The following is a 21,508-nucleotide window of genomic DNA, read 5'->3' as shown; positions in this document are numbered from 1 at the left end:
AAGAACAAGTGGAGAATAGGAGCTTTCATGCATAATCGCAAAGATATATATTTTAAAGGTTCTGCTCACAGCATGACGTGAAGTTTCTCCAGCCAGTGATGGCAATCCCTTGGGTCTGGCAGGTACTGGCATAATTCTGCAGCCAGCTGCAAGCTGTCTGCACAGCTCCGCCATCGATGCAGGTGTCAAACAAGCAGTTCTTATAGAAAAAGGTGGGGTTGACTTTGCTGTGGCACCTGGAGAAGACCCCGCTCTTGCTAGGAATCAAGCTGCACAGTTGCTGAGGCTTCCAGAAACCTTCTACCTTACGACAGGCTGGGCACCTGTCTCCACAGCCCACCTGGCAGAAGGGGTCCCGCTTGGCCCAGCTATGGCCAAACTCATTAATGCTGGAGACAACAAGGCCACCAGAAGTCTGGAGATCATCCTCAGGGATGCCATTATATCTCCCACAGAGGCCATATGTGTTGTTCTGGAGGCTTCGTGGAACCGTGACAGAAAGGAAAGTCCGCCAGTCATACACAACCTTCAGCCCAAAGTCAGTCTCGACGACAATGTGGAAACCAAAGGTGAAGATGTTCACTTTCCCTTGACCCAGCTTCAAAGGCAGGTAAAGCCGTTCATTGTTGATCTGTGAAGAGATGCAAGGAGGTGAAGTTACTCAAGATGTCTGGGTGAGGAGGTGAATCTCAAAGAAAGATACTCAGGTTCCAGTCAAGTGAAAGATGTACAATGAGACTGATGCACATCAGGACCATTGTGCATTGGTCCCATTGTGCATTGGGACACTGGCTACAGAGTAGCAATGTCCATTGGTACAGCCTGATACACCTTAGGATGCTCTTGCCAGTGTCCTGCTACACATCTTTGCAATTTACTAACAGGGCTTATTCCATGATAGAGGATTTTGGCCATTATTTTTGCATAGAAGACAATATTTAAGTCTAAAAAATAATATTATTTTGTGTACAGAAAATATTGTGCTTGGTGAGCTATTTTGTGTAACATTTGAACATGGTGGCATATTCTGTGCAGAAACGATTATTCAAATAGTCTATGAATAGTGCAGTTTTCAAAGACTTTCTCACAAACAAGAAAAAATTTGCTAGAATTACTCATTACTTCCATCAAGAAAGATATAAGAATCACATCCCTACTGTGGAGTGACTGAAACAACGGATGATGTCTTGTTCTTGCTGCTCCTGACATTTTGGCCTCATTCCCACCAACTGGGACCCTGGGAATCACTTCTTCCTCTGTGCGCCTTAGTAAGGAATTTATATATGAGCATAAGGGAAGGGGGCTGGTTTTGGGACCCTAACCACCTAACATTGGATTTGCTTACTAGCACCGTGTGTTTGTAGGCTCGGTGGATGACGATATTGTAACTGAAGACTTCCACCTCCACCTGCTTCACCCACAAGGCCAAGGAAGGGTCTCGATCCTCACTCTTGGCCATGACTGTGAACTCTGGAAATGTGTCCAATCTCTCAGACCTCAGCTGGCCAATGGTGGTGCAAAGGACCAAGGGGCAGCTGCTTTGGAAATCGAATGCAAAACCATCAAAGGTCAAGTAATGGCCGTAGCCAGAGACAATGCATGATGCATCTATCCGGGGTTGGCAGTAATAGAGGCCACTCTCCTCCAGACAGTACTCATCCTCCTTGCAGGGGACATTATCACAGCGGACGCTGTTGTCAGATCCATTGCAGTAGCAGAAGTACTGGCAGTCAATATCCATCCAGAAGGACTGGTTGGTGGAGAGCTGATGTCCCTCAAAGCTGCAGCCGCATTCACTCTTGGGAATGCACCGGGTGCCCCGAAAGGCAAAGCCTTCATCACATTGGCAGCCCTCCACGCAGCTGTCCAGGCACACTGGTCCCGTACCCAGGTTTTCGCAGGACTCAGAGCAGATCATACACTCCTCAAAATGGCTGTTATCGGGACAGGTGAGAGCTGGAGTGAAAGGAAGATAATGCAAGTCAGTAGCTAGCCACCATTTTCTTCTAAGCCATACCAAGTTGGTTCTTCCTCCTAGGGGAACCTGGTGGTCCCCATGTCAATGAGGATACAGTCCAAATGTTCATGAAGCTACCCAAGGTGCTGAACCTGTTTTGAGCACCTTGGAGTACTCTTTTAAAGTTCAGACCATAACCCAGAACAGATTAACTGTTTCCCCTTTCCCACAATAGCAGCCACCAAACCTCTTCCGACTGAGCCCTGAACACAATAACTTTGTTCAGTCAGTTGGTGGGGGGGAGTTCTAATCCTGAACTACCCTCCTAGATTCAATGTCTTGAATCAATGTCTCTAGACTGGGTTTATCCAAAATCAAAATTAGGCAAGAGCCATTTAGATGGATCTAAATAAAACGATGTATTGTTGGTATTTAACTCCTGAAATATTTCTAAGCTCTATAAAGGTTCTTCAAATTTATGTTGGAAATGTAAGAAAAAGAGATGGAACTTTGTACCATATATAGTGGACTTGTAAAAGAGTTAAAAACTTTTGGACTCAAATTCTTAAACTAATGGATGATATTCTGAAAATTAAACTTTAGTTACATCCTGAGTTATTTTTATTAGGACTTTTAGATGTTCATTTGGAGAAGGGTCATGGAAGATTACTACAATGTGTGACAACTGCAGCAAGAATTGTCTATGCACATAAACTAGAGAAAGTTAAATAAGTAATGTAAAAGAACCAGAGGCAGGTATACAAGATGACTTTGTTTGATTGATTTTTATATGTTTTTGCATTACTTTATATTAGTTTTTAGTTAGTTTCATTTGTTGATAGCTAGACTTCTTGTTTTATTGGTATATTTCTTTGTATGTCTTTTAGATATGAAAAATGTGGAATATTTTTGTTTGTATGTTTTTGTGTTTAATAAGGATGTGTGCGTGTGTGTGTGTGTGTGTGTGTGTGTATGGGGTAATGGCAATTCAGATAGATTTAAAACGGAGTCCTCTGAACAAATCTTGCCAAGAAAACCTCATGATAGGTTCACCTTAGGGTTGTCATAAGTTAGAAACGACTTGAAGGCACACAATAACCACAACAACAAAGGCAAATTAATGTGAGTTAGAGAAATTCATGGGTCTATCAGTGGTCACTGAACCTCTAGGCTCATAGGTAGGATACTCTTATTGATCTGGCTCTGCCAGGCCAAGGAATTATGAGATTCTGCAGGTCCTTGAGCAGCCATTATATATCACAGCCAAAACAGCACTACCCAATCCATGCACAATAACAAAGAAACCAGAGGCTTAGGGGAACTTCAGAGTCTGCAAATGTACCAACAATTTTGGGGGGTGGGAGGTGGGAGGGTAGTTTTACGGTAGACGGTATGGCAGAGCCCAGTGAAGATTTAGCATTCTCAGTTAGTATATAGTTGATTGTTGGATAGAACAGAATACCCACAATCCTGGACAGAAGCAGTATATATTGCACCATTTTGCAAAGTCATACTTGTGTTCGACTGAAAATGAGTAATGTATAGATATGTGTGTGTGTTGGAGGGCAGAGTTCAGGCTTCATGCAATTCCTGAAGAAGGCTGGTGAGAATAAACTCTGTATTAATAGACCAAACAAAGCCACTTTTTGGCTGGCTGCAGGCAAAAAAGTACATGTTGACGCCAAGAAAACTTTGCTAGCAGGCTGCTTGATATCTGTAGTAGAATAAATGATGTATCTTCCTTTAAATTATCTGGAAGAGATGGGGAGGCTGAGGCAGAATCACAGAGTTGGGATCATTGGCTCTTCTCCCTAGGAAAGTTTTGGATATACATTGGGTTGGATATATCCATCCTTCCAGGCCAGCATGGTATAGTGGTTTGAGTGTTAGACTATGACTCTGGAGACCAGGATTCAAATATCTGATCAGCCATGGAAACCCACTGGGTAACCTTGGGCAAGTCACACTCTCTTAGCCTCCAAGGAAAGCAATGGCCAAAGCCCCTCTGAAGAAATCTTGCCATGAAAAGTCTGTGATGGGTTCACCTCAGGGTTGCCATAAGTCAGAAATGACATGAAGGCATGCAACAACTAGGTATACCTCCAAAATGATGTAATGATCTGGCTACAATTCTGATTATCATCCCTCTTCCTCTCCATTAATGTAGCTAAGCCTTCTGTGCTTTTGTGTGCTTCGGAGTGTGGAGCACCTATGTTTTCCTTTTAGATTATGATAATCATATCACTGGCAGCTAAAATATTACTATAGCTAAACAAAGCAGAACACACATGCACACCTCTCCCCAAACATCCCTCTCTCTCTCTTTCATGCCTTCAAATGAGCCTCTGTTGTTACAGCCTAACTCAGGGTCTTGACTGCAAATCAACAATGTGGCACCATAAAAACCTCCTGATGTCACCTTAAAATGCATTCTATGAAATTACTTAATTACGAAGGTGCACCTGGAGGTAAACTGCAGCTGCTAAGAAAAGAAGCAATATCGTAGGCGTAAAGATAATGCTTCCAAAACACCATCATAATCTGTATTTCTATACAGATTAGGGAAATGCCTATCATTATGATGTGAAGGATCAGTTGTGGGGAGGGGAGATTTTGCAAAAATATATGTGTGTTAAATGCAACACTAGGGGACATTTAGGCCGAAAGCATACACCCTTCTTCTACAGACACCCTTAGTTTCCATCTTTCCTCATATCACTGAGTCTGCAGAGTTTCCAAAAATGTTAAAATTTGCATACAAGAAGCCCTTCCGGTTGTTTAAATCCTGGCCTGCAGAAAGCAAATGAAACATGATGGCTAGAAATGTACAGTTCAAGAGAGAGAGAAAGACAGAAGAATAAGAAAGGAGGTCTTAAATGCTTGAGGACTCTCAACTCTGCTTGGATGATTTCATTTCATACAACAAGGGTGTGTTTACACTGGAGGAATAATGTAGTTTGACACCACTTTAACTGCCATGGCTCCATCCTTCAGATTCTTGGGATTTGTAATTTTGTGAGTCACCAGCACTCTTTGGCTGAGGAGGCTCAAAACCTTGTAAAACTACAAATCCCAGGATTCCATAGAATGGAGCTACAGCACTTAAAGTGGTGTCCAACTGCATTGTTCCTACAGGATAGATGCAAAGGGCCATAAGTGGGATGTTCCCCTTCTCCTCCATTCATGGTAACTTACGGCAGAAATTGAAGCTTCTCCACTGGCCAATATCCACCTCTGCATTCTTGCAGGCACTAGCATAGCGGGCCACTGAGTCACAGAGCTCCGACTCATTGCCTCCGCTCTGGCACAAGCGAAAGAGACAAGTCCGGTAGTAGGCAGACACGTTGACCACCGAGTGGCATTCCAGGAAAGAGCTGTTGGTGGGGTCATTGATGACACCACATTTTGAGCGGCTTCGGTAGTACTTGAGGAGCTCTGAGTCATTGTTGCAGGCCTTGAGCAGGTCGTCACACTCTCCGTTGCAAATCTCATTGAAGGTGGTCCAGCTGTCCAGGAAAACCACCAGGCTGTCTGTGCATTTCCCATTTGGGAAGCAAAATTCGTCACTACTGTTCCCATTGAAATAGCCACAGAGACCTCCGGTGCAGTTGAAGTATGTAGTGGAAAGGCGTATCTCCAACATGCCAGAGTCTGAGTACTGGATCTGTATGAGTCCTTCTGACTCGACAATGGTTCCGTTTTTGCCCCGGTAGATTTCCAGTTGGCCTGAAGGGTGGAAATATGGTAGCTCCGTTTCATACCCATTTACCTGCAAATGAAAAGGAAGAGAATGAATGAATGAATGCAGTAGAACATGGATGGAATGAGCCAAATATTTATATCCCACCCTATATCGCAAGATCAGAGGAAGTAAAATCGATATAAATAGAGTAAAAGAATTTAAAACAATAAAAATAATTTTAAAAGACCAAACACATGTTCAACATGTTAACAAGGGTAAGCAGGTTAGATAGGTTAAAACCATGTGCATAAACATTCTAGAGTAAATTACTTAGACCCCAAGGGAGACAGCCATGTCTTTACTTGGCATCAAAATGATGCTAGTGTTGGCAACAATCAGGCTTCCAGGCAAAGGATATTCCACAACTTGAGTTCCACAGCTGAAAATGCCCTCTCCCATATCCTCACATAATGTATTGACTCACCCTGGGCTCCAAAGGGGGCCTGGAAGATAGCTGTTCCATTGCACTGCCACAGAGATAGTCAGTGTGGCATGTTGATTCTCAAGATCCTTCAAAGGACCTTGGCTTTCTAAAATAGCTATCCCACCTTTATGCATGACACCTTTTGGTAGACCCTTCTGCAGGAGTTGAAGAATTCTTATGGGGGGAGAACCAGTGTCCTCATTTTGTCCCCCATCACATGTAATGACATCCCCAGAGGTGGACATCAATGCTCCCCACAAGTAAACAACACTCTGAAAATATGTTTTTCCTGTCAACAGATCTAGATGTTTCTTTTTAAAGCCACAAAGCTTCTGTCTGCAAGAGGCATGCCATTACCTTAACTGCAAGCAACAGAGAATCAAACTGAGGTTGTTTGATCCCTCCTCTAAACTCTTTCAGCTTCTTCCATCATTAGCATTAAAACTGCCTGGTAAAATGTGTATCCAGATGAGAGTATCAGCAAGTGGGGGGGGGGGGATCTAATGAGACACTCTGCTTTTCCTATCACACATGATCCTCTGTCTCAGCAGGATTAAGAAAAGAGCTAAAGATTACTTTCATCATACACAGAGAAATTAAAAGGCACTTGGAGAGCAGACAACACTTTTGAGAAGAATGCAAGCTTTTATTATGACTGTGGAGTGCCATTTGTCTAGATGAGACCTGTGTTTGATCCCATGGCTCAGCGGGTGAGTATGCAGCTATAACAATCACAGATTGGCAGAAGGCAACAACTGTTCCACCACAGCCTCACACATGAATATATAAGATGCCCATGCTGACTAGAATTAGATATCCATTGGATTGGAGTAGGGATAATTGAGCTCTCTAGATGCTGTTGGACTGCAAGTCCCAGCACTACTCTCCATTAGAGCAGCTGGGACTTGCAGTCTGACAACATCTGGAGATCTGCATGTTTCACATTCTTGGCTTAAACCTTATAAGTTTGCATTATGTCTGTGCTGCCCTTTGATATAAATACCCTATAGGGAACTTAGAACAAAGAGATGATATGATTCAGTTTGGGTGGATAAAGGGCTCTGTGTTACCGCAACACCCTACATAAATGCTGAATTCCAAAGGTTAACTTTAGCTCCCTGAATCCTCCAGCTAGCATGGCAGATTCTGGAAGGTACAGACTTAAAAATTAGTATTTCCATACTCTGGAAATGTATTGTAGGGGTGGACAAATGATCCACTGATTTTGTTGGACTGTGGTTGCACCTTCAGTTAGCTATACTGGTAAGAATGATAGCAGTTGCAGTCCAACAACACCTCGAATGGCATAAGTTGCCCACCCCGATATTCGACCAAGACATATAGCTCAATAATAAATAGCCCTTCCTCTCCTTCCCTGCATGGCCAGTAGCCATTCAAAATAGCCCTTCATCACTGGAGATCCTACCTTGGTTTCTGAGTTGTCTACGCCCCCTATCTTGACCTCCTGGCTGGCAACTTGGATCCTCAAGGTCCGAAGCCATTCAGGACTGATTTCTGGCTTCTTCTTGCTGATGTCCACTTCCAGATAGTTGGGTCTGTCTGGACAGGTTTTGATCAGTGTGTAAGAGTTGTCTGGAGGATAGGCAAAGGTGGCACCATCAAAGGTCTGCAGCACATGGTCCTGAGATACTAAGCACAAAGTCTCCCTCTTAGGGTAGCAGCCTTGGTAGCCATTCTCCACTGTGCAAACCTCTCCTTCTTGGCAAGTGGAGTTGAAGCAAGTGACATCGCCCCCGTCCTCGCAAAAGCACTGCACCGTGCAGTCCACAGAAGCCCAAAATGATTCCCCAATGGCATGGTATCGGCCGTCCACATCGCAGCCACACTGGTGGACTGGGACACAGAGATCCATGCTGAGAACATAACCTTCATTGCACTCGCAGCCCTCAGTACAGGGCGAGGTGCAGGCCAAGGGAGCTGTGAGGTCGGAGCAAGATGCTGGGCAGCTGTTAGTGCAGACAGAGTAGTGGCTGAACTCCGGACATTGCACGGCGGTTGCTGGAAGGAACAGACAAGACCACTCAGTTAATTCATGTCCCACAGTTGCCCCAAAACTAGGGCTCAAAGTGGTGCATTAAAAATTAATGAGAAATCAAGTTTAAAGCCCATACAAAAACATAGTTACAATTACAGAAAAAGTCTGTTTAAAAAATGCATTTGTTGTTGTGTGCCCTCAAGAAGTTTAAGACATCTGGAGACCCTAAGGTGAACCTATAGTGGGGTTTTCTTGGCAAGTTTGGTTCAGAGGAGGTTTCCCATTGCCTTCTCTGAGGCTGAGGGGATGTGACCAAATGGGTTTCATGGCCGAGCTGGAAATTGAGCCCTGGTTGCTAGAGATGTAGTCCAACACCCAAACCATTATGCATACCCACCACAAACAGTCTCTGACAAAGTTTGATGAAGAAGCCAGTGATGCTTCAAAAACTTGCATAATGCATTTTATACTTTGGAGTTGTCCCAATAAATGTACTGCTGCATGTGGATTTTGCATTTTGTTGTATTTAACCTAGCACTGTAATCTCTTACCTATTGGAAAAGTAATAACAAATAAATAGTATTTTTGAAAAATGCTGCACTAAACAGATAATGGCAGGCCACAATATTCTTAAGATAACACACATAACCTGAGACAGGTATCTAGTTATCAAGATATGAGGCCTTGTCCTTTTCCTGCTGAGAATGGTGCATATCAAAAGCCATCCCCTCTTAGTCTGTGGAGTTATGGAAGCATAAAGTCGGGTGACACATGCAAAGAATGAGAGAGCGAGAAAGAGGAAAGAAACAAACCCGCCTGAATGTGTCTGATTTATTGGAGCCCCAAATGTCAGCTGCAAATCACACCGTCTCTTGCTCGCATTCAAACAGAGCACTTAAATTCCTTTCCACCTAGCACTGAATTCCATCCAGGGAGCAAATAATAAGCCTGTGAAGGTTTCCCTTCTGGTTGGCTTTTGCTCGCTGTCCCTTAGTTAATTCAAGTGTCCCTTTGTCCTTCTCTGACTGCAACCTGGAGAAGGTGGAATCAGGTTTCTCAGCAACAATGCCTGCTTGAATCCCAGGCTTTTCTGTCTCCCCTGTCTGATCTCATTAACTTTTTAATTTTGTTTCTTGCAGGGCTTCTTGAAGGCCACTGAATCCATCTCAGAAAGGAAGTCCACCTTCGAAAAAGCACCAAAACTGCTCAGGACTTACCGGCAACCCATAGGAGTTTATCACATGAAGGAGATCGGGAGTTTATCCCATGAATATCCTGGAGAAATCATGTCATTACGTATAACATTTCACATGACATCACACAAAACCCACCATTAAAGTGGTCACAAAGAAGCATTAATGCACATCCTTTTACTTTCAGGATTTCAGCGACAATGCATTTCCGATATCACTTTATTTGCAAAATTGCGTGTGATAATCATTCATGCAATTACTCACTATTTCTGCTTCATTTGTGGGATGCTTTAAAAGCACTATAATCTCCCTTTAATGTTGAAATCACCTCCATTGGGATAAACTCCTAAGAATGTGCCACTGTTTCTGTACATAATCATTCTGTATGTTGGATTGCCCCATTCCTACAGGTAAAATGGTCTTGTTGGATTGATCAGAAATCCATCCGGGGGGTAGCTATGGGGAGGGGTCAAAATGAAGACACTGTTCCCCAAACTGGAATTCCACCCACAATGAAATTGTTCTTCACTCCCCAATTTTCTAGCATTGCAGAAATGCAATGGTCAGTTGAGCATTTAGAAAAAGAAATTGGGTATCCAAAGAAAATGAGGAGGCAAACTGACCAATGGGATGCAAACTCAGCAAATAGAAAGCGTTTTAAGTATGAATGATTTTCAATATCTCCCTCTTTGCAATTTTGGAAATTTGGGGAGTGAAGGAAAAGTTCACAGGGGCATACTGCTTAATGAGGGGCCAGTGCTTTCATTTTATTGCTGCTCCTTTGCAGCTGCCCCCCTGCACCTTCCAAAAAAGTGCAGGGGGGGGGATGCCTGCAACCACATCACTCCTTTCTGCAAGGTTTGCTTCCCATCTCTAATGCCACCCCATTCAGTCCACTTACCGCATCCCGCCTGCACTCGCCACTCCCCAATGGGAATCCCCAAGGCCTGGCAAACCAAGGCATACGCTTGGATGGCTTGGCAGAGTCCTCCTGTGCCATTGTCTCGGATGCTGCACAGGTCATAGACACAGCTGTGGACAAATGCTGTGGGGTCGACGATGGCGCCACATTCCCACAGAGGTCCCCCAGTTTTATTGATGAAGCCACAGTGGTCAGGACCAAAGTAAAGAGACTCCATGGCCCCATCGCAGAGGCTACAGTTGTCCAAACATCCAGGGGAACACTTCCATTCAGGGTGGTAGACACGCCAGCTCTCTCCCAGGTCCAGCACAGAGATGGCCATTTTCCCATCTGAGCGCAAGGCATCATCCTCCGGGTTCTTGTTATAGTTCCCGCAGAGTCCGCAAGTACCATTGATGTAGGAGCCTGGGACTGAAATGGCCGCATAGTGGTCTCCATCGTAAGTCACCAAAAGGCCAAAGTCGGTTTCCACAGCTGTCGACAAACCACTCTGATAGATTTTTATTGCCCCCAGTTCCAGCAGGACAGGGAGAGACATGACCAAGTCATCTATCTGGAGGAGGGTAGAAAAGCCATTTGTTTAAAACAAGCAAAATAGAAGGGGCTGTGTATATACTATGGCGAGGATCCCATATTCTCTTACTAGTCCAGCCTGGCAGGGACAGCCTTGTTAATCCTCTGCTGGCCCATATTTCCAGCTACTTTTAAAATGTTCTAGTTTCTCTCTCTGTTCCTACTTTTTACCAATTGACCTCTCCCTCTTCCATGGAAAGGTGCTCAGAACTTTTGTATAGGTTCTGATCCACTCTTTGTTGTTTTATTCTCAACAAAACCCTGAAAAGATTAGGCTTTTTCTTACTCTCACCTCCTTCCTGTCCTGTCACAGTTATCGACATTCCTTTCCCTCCTGTTTCCTGTTTCAGGGCCAGCCAACTCACCATAATTTCACCAGAATCTCACCAGAATCTCACCATAATTTTTCCAAAGCTGCCTTTGGGGATGATTATCTTGTGTGAATAAACCTCCACAGAGATGTCCTTCAGCCAGGAGACTGGAGAACCACCTCGATTCTCATTCTTGGCTTCCACACTAAAGAAAGGTAGGTTTGATCCTGGCCAACACTGCCTGGCTAAAAGGTAGGAGCAGGAACCCTGGAAGTGGAAGAGGAAGCCATCGAAAGTGTGGTAATGTGGGTCTCCAAACACCACGCAAGTGCTGCTTTCCACTGGGACACACTGGTGGAACTTGTCCTTTGGCTCACAGATTTCATAGGGGCCACAGGATACTTCCTGGCAAAAGATCTCATTGTTGAAATCCAGGCAACGGCATTTGGTGGAGCAATTCGCGTTTTCCCAGAATATCTCTCCTTGACGGAGAAACTGGCCTAAAAATAAAAAATTAAAAACAGACAAACAGATCACACAAACAACATGTTAACTTTTTTCAGCTCAGAATAGGATGTCTGAGTTGGATCTTGTTACAGCACAATCCCCAACAGCTGCTTCTCTTTGAGTCTGGGAACTTAATTTGGGCTTGAAAACAGCAGTATCAGCAACAAATACAACAACAGATTTACACATGTGCCAGCTGAGGTGTTATTTTCTGTCCCATGTTTGAAGAAGAGAATGATAATGACAGATGGGAACTGAATTTATACAACTAAGGATCCAAAACTATAGACCTTCCTTCTTGAAGAAGAAGGAATGCTTGAACGTATGCAAATCTTGCATAAGCTTCCGTTGACTTGGTCTACTTCCATGCATCTAAGGCACTGCAGAAATAATGCAGTTTGACAGCACTTTAATTGTCATGGCTCACTGTTATGAAATTGGATGTGTAGTTTGTGGTAGCACCAGAGCAATTGAACAGTGAAAAGGCTAAACATCTCCCAGGACTGGTCACAATTACCATGGTGAATCCACTGATCAACATAAACACTTGCCCACAATAGGGATTAACTTGAGGCCCAAGTACCAGATCCAGAGAAGGTAAAGGGGCAAGAAGAGTGATGGGAGACCAAGGATTTGGAACTGTGGGCCAGACATCTTTGGACTGGAACTGTGTCACAATCATCTTTAAGCTATAACAACACTGGCACTCACTCTTAATTTTTATTCTCTACCCCAACTTAATAGTGCATCTGTATACTATATGCTTTGTTTGTGACCCTGGGGCCACATGTTGCTGCTTTGGCAGCCCTCAACTCCCTGATCCCAATTCCCTTAACCACCCTTTTCTCTGTTCAAGAAAAAGAGGGTGGCTTGTCTCTTGTGGAAGCCCCTGAGAGAAGAAACCCACCTTTTAAATAAGTTGTACCTACTGCTGCATTAACATAAAATAAAAATAATAATACCCGGCCCCTCTCCCTAAGGTATAAATATCGTCTTACAAATATGCGACTGACTTGCCGAATTGTAGCTCAGCATTTTTTTTTTATTAAACCTCACTGACAAGGAACACAAGATTGAATTGCAAAGCCTCCTGGATTTTAGCAGATACGCCATTTCTACATTCGCCAGCGCAAGAGGAAGAAAACAAAGCATGTTCAAATCACAGTGCATTGACCACAATTAAGCTGCGGTGAAGGCAGCTGGCACCTACAAATTACTAAATCTGTGCAGCGTGAATTACATCTCAAATACGGTGTCACTGCTGTTAACTGAATTCTAATAACAATGGGTGAGTTATGTTTGCAACTCAAGGGGCATTAATTTGCAATTGCTTAGTTAGGCTCGTTTTCCTACACTATGAAGTCGTGATAATTAAACATCAAGGAGCATAATTTTGGAGCAGCAGTGTTTTATGATAGTCACACAGTGGTACTGAATTTTACCCAAGGTATATAAACACATTCAGATCTAATACACACAGAGACATATCATACATACCTTTACTTTAATTGGGGTATGCTGCAAAATACTACTTGATGAAGCATTCTCTCACCACCTCCTTCTCCCATTTGCCATTATGGCAATAGTACTTTAGACAGTATAACAATTTTCTGTATGCTTCTGTCTTACACACTGTCTCTAGAGCATTTTTTTCCATTGCTTAGGCACGGATGTTAATAGCCTCTGAGGGGCAGAGGTGCAGCCAGGCAAAGCTCCATCATGCCTTGGCCCAGTGGCTGACGAAAAGCCCTCTCTCTATTCCAACTGCCATTGCTTTGAACTCTGAAGGACATAAGAGCAACCAGAAATGGATCCACCATGCCTTGGACCAGTAGCTGATGAGAAGTCCCCTTTCCATTCCAGCTGCCGTTGCTCTGAACTCTGATGGAGAGAAGAGCAACCAGCCCATCTCCATCATGCCTTGGGCCAGTGGCTGGTGAGAAGCCCTCTCCCTATTCCTACTGCCATTGCTCTGGACTCTCAAGGTCAGAAGAGCAACCAGGCATGGCTCCATCATGCCTTGGACCAGTAGCTGGAGAGAAGTCCTCTTTCCATTCCAAGTGCCATTGCTCTGAACGATGATGGAAAGAAGAGCAGCCAGGCATAGCTCCATCATGCCTTGGTCCAGTGGCTGGTGAGAAGCCCTCTCTCTATTCCAACTGCCATTGCTGTGGACTCCGAGGGAAAGAACAACAAGGCACAACTCCATTGTGCCTTTGCCCCATGGTTGATATGAGGCCATGTTCCAAATACCATTGCTTTGGCCTCTGAGGGCGAGAAGATCAGCCAGCATCTGCTGGGCTTAATCCTCTTCTCTACTCATCCCCTATTCTGTGTGTGTCTTATTTATAAAGGAAGCCTTAGGGCAGGGAACTCTCCCATTAATGATTTGTAAGCTGGCCTGGAAGATTTTTGGCTAAAGGGCAGGGTATAAATACTCTAAATAAATGTGTCCATGTCTCTAAGCATCCAGACTCATGTGACCTTAGAAACATCCTAGTATCTGTAGTTGTATAAAGACCCTTCCTCTTTTCCTCTTTCCTCCATCTTCTTCCTCTTTCAAGATGGTGACCACCAGTTCTGCTGAGCTCCTCCTTGGCTTGAAACTTTTCTTTAGTTAGGCAGGTCCTAGGCAATCAATCTATGTATTTATGATCTGAAGGAATATTTCAAAGCAACTAATGAAGTTTTAGTTATGTAATTTTGAATACTGCCTGTTTACCTTATTTCGCTGAAGTGAGTCTTAGAGGAACACAAGAGGTTTAGCGCTTTCCCTTGCAAACTCTGCAGAGGAAGACAGACTCTTAATTGAACAAGTTTTCGTTTTCCCCCAAAACAGGCTAAACACCATGGGACCCAGCCCTAATCCAAAAGGGTATAGCTGGGTTTATTCATCTTAAAATTCTTTGATGTTTAATTATCACTATTTCATAATCCAAAAGTAGTGAAAAGTGAAATATTTGGTATATCTGAATTTTAATCATCATGTAGGGTTCCCTAGAGCTGCCTACCCTTTCCCTGAAATTTCAGGGTCCAAAGCTGAAAATGTTGTGGTTTTCATAGCATCACAGGGCAAGCCCTTTTGATGTCAATGGGCATGACAACTTGGGGATTCAAAGGGGGTTGTCCAAAAAAAAAAGTAACTTTTCCCATCCCTACCATTTGCAGTCTTCTGGAAAGGAAGAGGAGAACGGACCTCTATTCAGCAAAAGGAATCTTTTTAAAATTTCGGAACCACTAATGCTATAATCTCTATGCAGCTGAGTCCCAAAGGGATCACCGCAATAGCTTTGGTATCCGTTACACCGATGTTCAGACAAACATTTTACACTAAAATTGGAACAGGGAGGCCCAGAACGTGCCTGAGATCCATAATTCAGTAGCTGAAGAGATTGTGATCAGGCGTACAATCTTTTTATTGCGGTGGCATTTCCAATGAAGCAAACAGGCAAGTCTGGCTTGTTAGCGGCAGAGTGTTGCATTTGTAAAGATAAGATTAATAGGATCCCTTTCACCGCTGGTGTTTTAAAAGCCCTTAACAAGAGGCCCTTAACTTATTAGGTGGAAAGTAATAGAAGACAAGCCCATGTTTTCTTTCTTTTTCTTTTTTAAAAAGAAGGATTCTGTTAGTTATATATATATTACCTAGATAATGAAAATGATGGGGAGCTAAAGCTATTGCTAGAGTAGACCCATTGACTCAATGATTGGATGATGACTCAAGTCAGGTAAATTGCATTGATTCTATTCCATGGTATTGGTTAAGGCTCAAGTCTCTTGGGTGCAACGCTGGTTGGTGGCTGTCACCATGTCATGCAGATGGTGAATCCATTCCATGTTTTAGATAGCTTTAAAGGAATTATCGAAGATGATGAAGCCTTTTGGGAGATATGGTTCAATTCCTGTAAAGGCAAAACTAAACTGTGGAGTGGATTCACTGCCTCACTGACATGAGACCAGGCAATTGCTGCTGCTCAGGAGGCTATTCTGTGATAGACCTTCAAGTCTCTATATTTCAGCAAATCTGGTCTGAAAAGGGAGGCTTCATTAGTCTGGAGTGACTGGGTTACAATACATTAGCAAACCTGGCCAACAGCTGTAGAACTAGGACTCTGCATGGAGGCAGGATGGCTTTCTTGCTTTAGAACAGCAGTGAGAATCATGCAATCATCCAGATGATGTGGATTGCAAATTCCAGCAGCCTTACTCAACACAGCCAAAGGGAGTTGCAGTCTAACATCTGGAAGTTGCAGTCTAACATCTGAAGGGCTGCAAAATTCCCGACTCGCTTTAGAAAGTAATTGTTTCATCTTTCTTGCTACGCTAAGGGCATACCCTCCAACATTTCACAGATGACTTACAGATCAATTTATTGAATTGGTTTACTGACAATTTCAAACGCTGATGAAAACCAGGACATGCATGGCCAAGTAATATCAGAGTGTGGTCAAGATGGCAAAGGCTATTAATGAGAAAGAGCAAACAACCTAGGAGAGGTTGTCTCAGTTTGCTTTTGTCTTGGCTTATAGCCGAGGGAAAGATTCTGCCCTTGTCTCTCTTCTGCTGCAGCCAAGTGAAGTGAGTGCAAACCCCTTTTGCACGTGGAACTCAGTTTGCTGCAACTGAAATAAGTGGAGGACAAAGGTGCAAAATGGGAGGAAGAGAGAGAAACTGGGACACTTTAAAAGCAGCTGAAAAAGTGAGACAACAGAGGATTAACCGGGACTGTGTCTGCCAAATCAGAACAATTGGGGGGGCAGTGTGTAAGGGATCCCCAATGTCTCTAACTGACTTGGTAGGATGGTCCATTAACTAGAGCAATAGGAGCAAATCCCTTTCAACCTGAAGACTGGTAAAAAACATACCAGTATATTTTAGCTTGGAATTTTTCTTAGCAGTAACTGTGTTTTAGGAGAGGCATTTAAACCTTTAGAATTAAATCACACACACACACACACAAAAAAAAAAAACCCTGAAGCTGGGAAGCCACAAACTATTCTTGGTGGGGGATTCTGGGTAACTGTAATTGTGCCAGGTTCTGCTATTTTTCCTCTCTGCACTAATGTGCATATAAAGTTTCAATTTTGGAAGGCCACCTCATGCCTTTATGGCCCCATAGAAACACATCCTGCAATATATTTATTAAGGTGTAAGAGGATTCTTTGCTTCAAGAGACTAAGGCAACAGCTCTTGAGGAATCTGTTAATTGCTATGCCTGCGACAGATAAGAATGGAAGCAGAACTCTCTTAAGCTACTAACATTAAAGCAGACCCATTTTGAATGGGGAAGGAATGTCTCCATTCTATTTGTCCTTTGTTATCTGTCAGATCAGGACTGTGAAGTATTTGCTCTAATTAATAATTAATAACATGAACAAAATATCATAACACACTACAAAACTGTCATAGTTTGTTCTTTTCCTCCTCTCAGACTTTCCTCCCAGAACTATAATACCCATAACTCCTCCAGAAAGGCCACTGAAAGGATGTGAAAAAAATGCCTCTGAAAATGTTTACAGCATTTAAAATGCCCTTGAAATTCTATGGCTGCTTACCTCTAAAGCTGCATCCGTTGGCTGGGTCAATTTCGTGCCCATCGATTTTGAATACCCAGCGGCCTGGCACATTGACATTGGTTGTGTCTTCAATGTTGACTATGTCGGGGGTTCTGGATCCAGGAATGCTAAAATAGTTGGTGCTGTTTCCGCCATTGAAGCCTGCCTACAAGACAGAAAGGGCAAGACTTTGCTTGCAAAACCCAAAACAATGCAAAACAAAGTGCCCAGCTCAAGGGAAATAGCACTGCTGCTCTGTTTTGCTTCAGTTAAACCTCGCCAGAAATGATGTGTCCACTCCTGGGCTACACAGTTCAAGAGGATTGTTGAAAAGTTGGAATGTGCCCTGCAAAGGACAACCAAGATGATCGAAGGTCTGAAAAGGAAGCTTTATGAGGAATAGCTTAGTGAGCTGGATATGTTTAACTTGGAGAAGAGAAGCCTGAGAGGAGACATGATAGCTATATTTAAATATCTAAAGGGACATCACATAGAAGTTGGAACAAGCTTGTTTTCTGCTGCTCCAGAGACTAGACCATGGAGCAATGGATGCAAACCACAGGAAAGGAGATTCCACCTAAAAATTAGGAACAACATGTTTATTGTAAGAACTGTTTGATAGATTGCCTTGAGAAGGTAGTGGATTCTCCATTGTTTGAGGTCTTCAAACAGAGGATGGATGGGCATCTTTCAGGAGTGCTTTAGTTTTATACTCCTGCATGGCAGGGAGCTGGACTAAATGCCCTTTGTGAGCCCTTTTGATCCCCAGAGTTTGTGATTCTTCGAAAAGAGCAAACTAGAAAATTGCCTTTTAGATCAGATTCCCACTGGATGGCAGAACAGCCATTGGGATAGCAAGCAAGGTCTTAAAACACTTGAAAAGCTGACACATTTATTGCAGCATAAACTTTTGCATATTACAGTCCACTTCCTCAGAAGCAGTTATCTCAGATATATGTATGAGAACAGACAGATAAAGAGAGAAGACAGGTGTGTGTGTGTGTGTGTGTGTGTGTGTGTACAGCCAAGATGTATGTACTGGAGTTTTCACATCTCAGGATCTGGGCCATCTTATCCATTCCTGTGAGGAAGAAATCTTATGAGAAGAACGGTGGTTTGAAATGTCTAAAGCTACCTGGCTTCAGAACAGAAGGCTCCAGATGTTCCCAGAAGTACTAGAGCAAACAGGGACTTCTAAAAAGCCATGGAAAGAGGAATAAAACCTGTTTCTGGTGTTGCATGGGCCATCTGTTCTCTGGTCTAAGAACCAGGCTTTGGGCCATGTGTCTTCCAATCTTCCCAACAAGGGAATGGAGGGAGTCTGTTGTATTTGGACCAGAACAGTAAAAGTGGAATCAATCAGATATAATTGTGCAGTGTGGACAAGGAGCATCCCCAAGGATGAGGGACAGGTCACCTTTTAGTTGTTCGTGGACTTCAAACCACATGATTCCTCAACTCTGGCTATGCTGGCTAGGGTTGATGAGAATTACAACCTCTAAGGGAGAGGGCCACAAGCTGCCCATGGATTTGTATGTGCTAAAATGACCACTTGAATCAACAATTTTTGGAGATGAGCTGAAGATCCTACCTGAGCCATCACACCACCAAGACCAGTCAGGGGATCTCCTCCACTTGCCGTCCCAGTAGTCCAGGTGATGTCTTCATAGTTGAACATAGCAAAGGAGGACGTTCCATCAGAGATGAGGAGAGCCTGGAAAGTGTTCACCTGTTCAAAAGATAACTATTTGCTCAGACAACAGAGAAAAAAAGCTCTCCCTTTGGCCAACTTTTTCCTTCCAGGCTGAAGTATTTCCCCAAAATGTTTCACCAATTCAGTTGTTTAAAAAAATTTTTTTTTCTTTTTTAAACAACTGAATTGGTGAAACATTTTGTTTATGATCTCAAAAGCAGTGGATTTTATTATTTGCATTTTTATTGATTGATTTATTCAATGGATTTTTTAAAAGCACCTTTTTGCCCTATATTATCTTCCCAGAGGGGTTTATAATAATAGTTACGACTTGGCCTACAAAATACAACACTCCTTTAATAATAAAATAAAATCCATTCCAATCTGGCGGCGTTTTTAATTGGCAATGCTTGGGAGGAAAATAAATTAAGAGGCTAATCTTGAATTTTCGAAAGCAAGACTGAGCTAAGAGAATTTAATTTTCCCCCTTCCCTCAATTACACACACCAAATTTCATTTCAGCTGTAGATCCTTCCTCCCCAGATGTTGCTCAACGAAAACATCTCAATCTGACTATTTTGCAATTTCATACATCCTATAGATGGCAGTGTTAGAATAAGCACCGACAAAATGTGAATAAAAGAGTCCTGGAAGGTCTGATCATCCCCATTTCTTTCCTATTTCCATACACTGAATATTCAAATAGCATAATAATATAAGTCACGTCATTCAGTCTTGAGGATTTTGCACTAAACGATGCCTTCCCAAATCAGCAAACCTGGCAGACTTTCCTGCTGAGAGTGTTTTGGCCATCCTTTCCTTCCTGTTTTGTTTTGGAAATATTGGCCTGTTACAGACAGGCCAAAATAAAGCTGCTTCGAGTCACTTTGGAGGTATGGTATTTCAATGATGCATAGAATCATAGAATCATAGAATCATAGAGTTGGAAGAGACCACAAGGCCATCCAGTCCAACCCCCTGCCATGCAGGAAATCCAAATCAAAGCATCCCTGACAGATGGCCATCCAGCCTCTGTTTAAAGACCTCCAAGGAAGGAGACTCTATCACCCTCCGAGGGAGTGCATTCCATTGTCGAACAGCCCTAACTGTCAGGAAGTTCCTCCTAATGTTCAGGTGGAATCTCTTTTCCTGCAGCTTGCATCCATTGTTCCTGGTCCTGTTCTCTGGAGCAGCAGAAAACAAGCTTGCTCCCTCTTCAATATGACATCCCTTCAAATATTTAAACAGGGCGATCATATCACCTCTTAACCTTCTTTTCTCCAGGCTAAACATCCCCAGCTCCCTAAGTCGTTCCTCATAGGGCATGGTTTCCAGACCTTTCACCATTTTTGTCGCCCTCCTTTGGACACGCTCCAGTTTCTCAATGTCCTTTCTGAATTGTGGCGCCCAGAACTGGACACAATATTCTAGGTGGGGCCTGACCAGAGCAGAATACAGTGGCACTATTACTTCTCTTGATCTAGACACTATACTTCTATTGATGCAGCCTAAAATAGCATTGGCCTTTTTAGCTGCCGCATCACACTGTTCACTCATGATCAACTTGTGGTCTACTTGGACTCCTAGATCCCTTTCACACGTAGTTTCATTCAGCCAGGTGTCACCCATCCTATATCTGTGCATTTTATTTTTCCGCCCTAAGTGCAATACCTTACATTTCTCCGTGTTGAATTTCATTTTGTTAGCTTTGGCCCAGCTTTCTAGTCTATTCAGGTCATTTTGAATCTTGATCCTGTCCTCTGGGGTATTAGCTATTCCCCCTAATTTGGTATCATCTGCAAATTTGATAAGTATGCTTCCAATTCTGTCATCCAGGTCATTGATAAAGATGTTGAATAGCACTGGGTCCAGGACAGAGCCCTGTGGGACCCCACTGGTCACTTCTCTCCAGGATGAAAAGGAGCCATTGTTGAGCACCCTTTGGGTTCGGCCGGTCAACCAATTACAGATCCATTTAACAGTTCCTTTGTCTAGCCCACATTTTACAAGCTTGTTTGCAAGAATGTCATGGGGAACTTTGTCAAAGGCCTTACTGAAATCAAGATATACTATATCCACAGCATTCCCTTCATCTACCAAGCTGGTAATTTTATCAAAGAAAGAGATTAGGTTTGTCTGGCATGACTTGTTTCTCTGAAACCCATGTTGACTTTTTGTGATTATGGCATTGCCTTCTAGATGTTCACAGACTCTCTGTTTAATAAATAATAAATAAAATCTTTATTTATATCCCGCCCTTCCAAAAAGATCAGGGCGGCTTACAATATGCAACAAGTGCAAACAAATACAGGTTAAAAACATAAAACATCAGTAATACACAATCTAAAAACAATAACAAAGGCCCCGTTAGCCCATCCTCATGGCCACGGAAGAGGAGGGAGGCCCACAGGATATTTAATCGGGGAATGCCTGCTTGAATAGGAAGGTTTTGAGATCCTTCCTAAATTGGGCCAGGGTGGTGGATGAGCGGAGCTCCGTGGGCAGCGTGTTCCAAAGGGCTGGGGCAGCTGTGGAAAAGGCCCTTCTAGAGGTAGAAGCTAACCTAGCCCCAGGCACCTTCAGCAGTTGCTGCCCAGATGTTCTGAGGGTGCGAGGCGGATTGTACGGGGAGAGG

At 43.2% G+C, this 21,508-nt stretch overlaps 1 protein-coding gene across 1 annotated transcript in view; it reads right to left on the bottom strand.

Moving 5' to 3' along the window:
• TECTA (tectorin alpha) overlaps window positions 1-21,508 on the bottom strand; it is a 63,216-nt gene that overhangs the window by 31,476 nt on the left and 10,232 nt on the right. Inside the window, exons 3-10 of the mRNA XM_042473973.1 lie at window positions 18,772-18,909; window positions 17,181-17,346; window positions 11,206-11,618; window positions 10,214-10,787; window positions 7,550-8,142; window positions 5,153-5,726; window positions 1,346-1,956; window positions 70-631 (exon numbers count right to left, since the gene is read on the bottom strand). Coding sequence (XP_042329907.1) covers window positions 70-631; window positions 1,346-1,956; window positions 5,153-5,726; window positions 7,550-8,142; window positions 10,214-10,787; window positions 11,206-11,618; window positions 17,181-17,346; window positions 18,772-18,909 — 3,631 coding nt within the window. The remainder of the gene's footprint in view (window positions 1-69; window positions 632-1,345; window positions 1,957-5,152; window positions 5,727-7,549; window positions 8,143-10,213; window positions 10,788-11,205; window positions 11,619-17,180; window positions 17,347-18,771; window positions 18,910-21,508) is intronic.

This window comes from Sceloporus undulatus, chromosome 6 (assembly GCF_019175285.1).
Source record: "Sceloporus undulatus isolate JIND9_A2432 ecotype Alabama chromosome 6, SceUnd_v1.1, whole genome shotgun sequence".
Taxonomy (NCBI): domain Eukaryota; kingdom Metazoa; phylum Chordata; class Lepidosauria; order Squamata; family Phrynosomatidae; genus Sceloporus; species Sceloporus undulatus.
The sequence above is the reverse complement of the archived record's forward strand: the minus strand, read 5'-3'. Positions and strand labels throughout refer to the sequence as shown.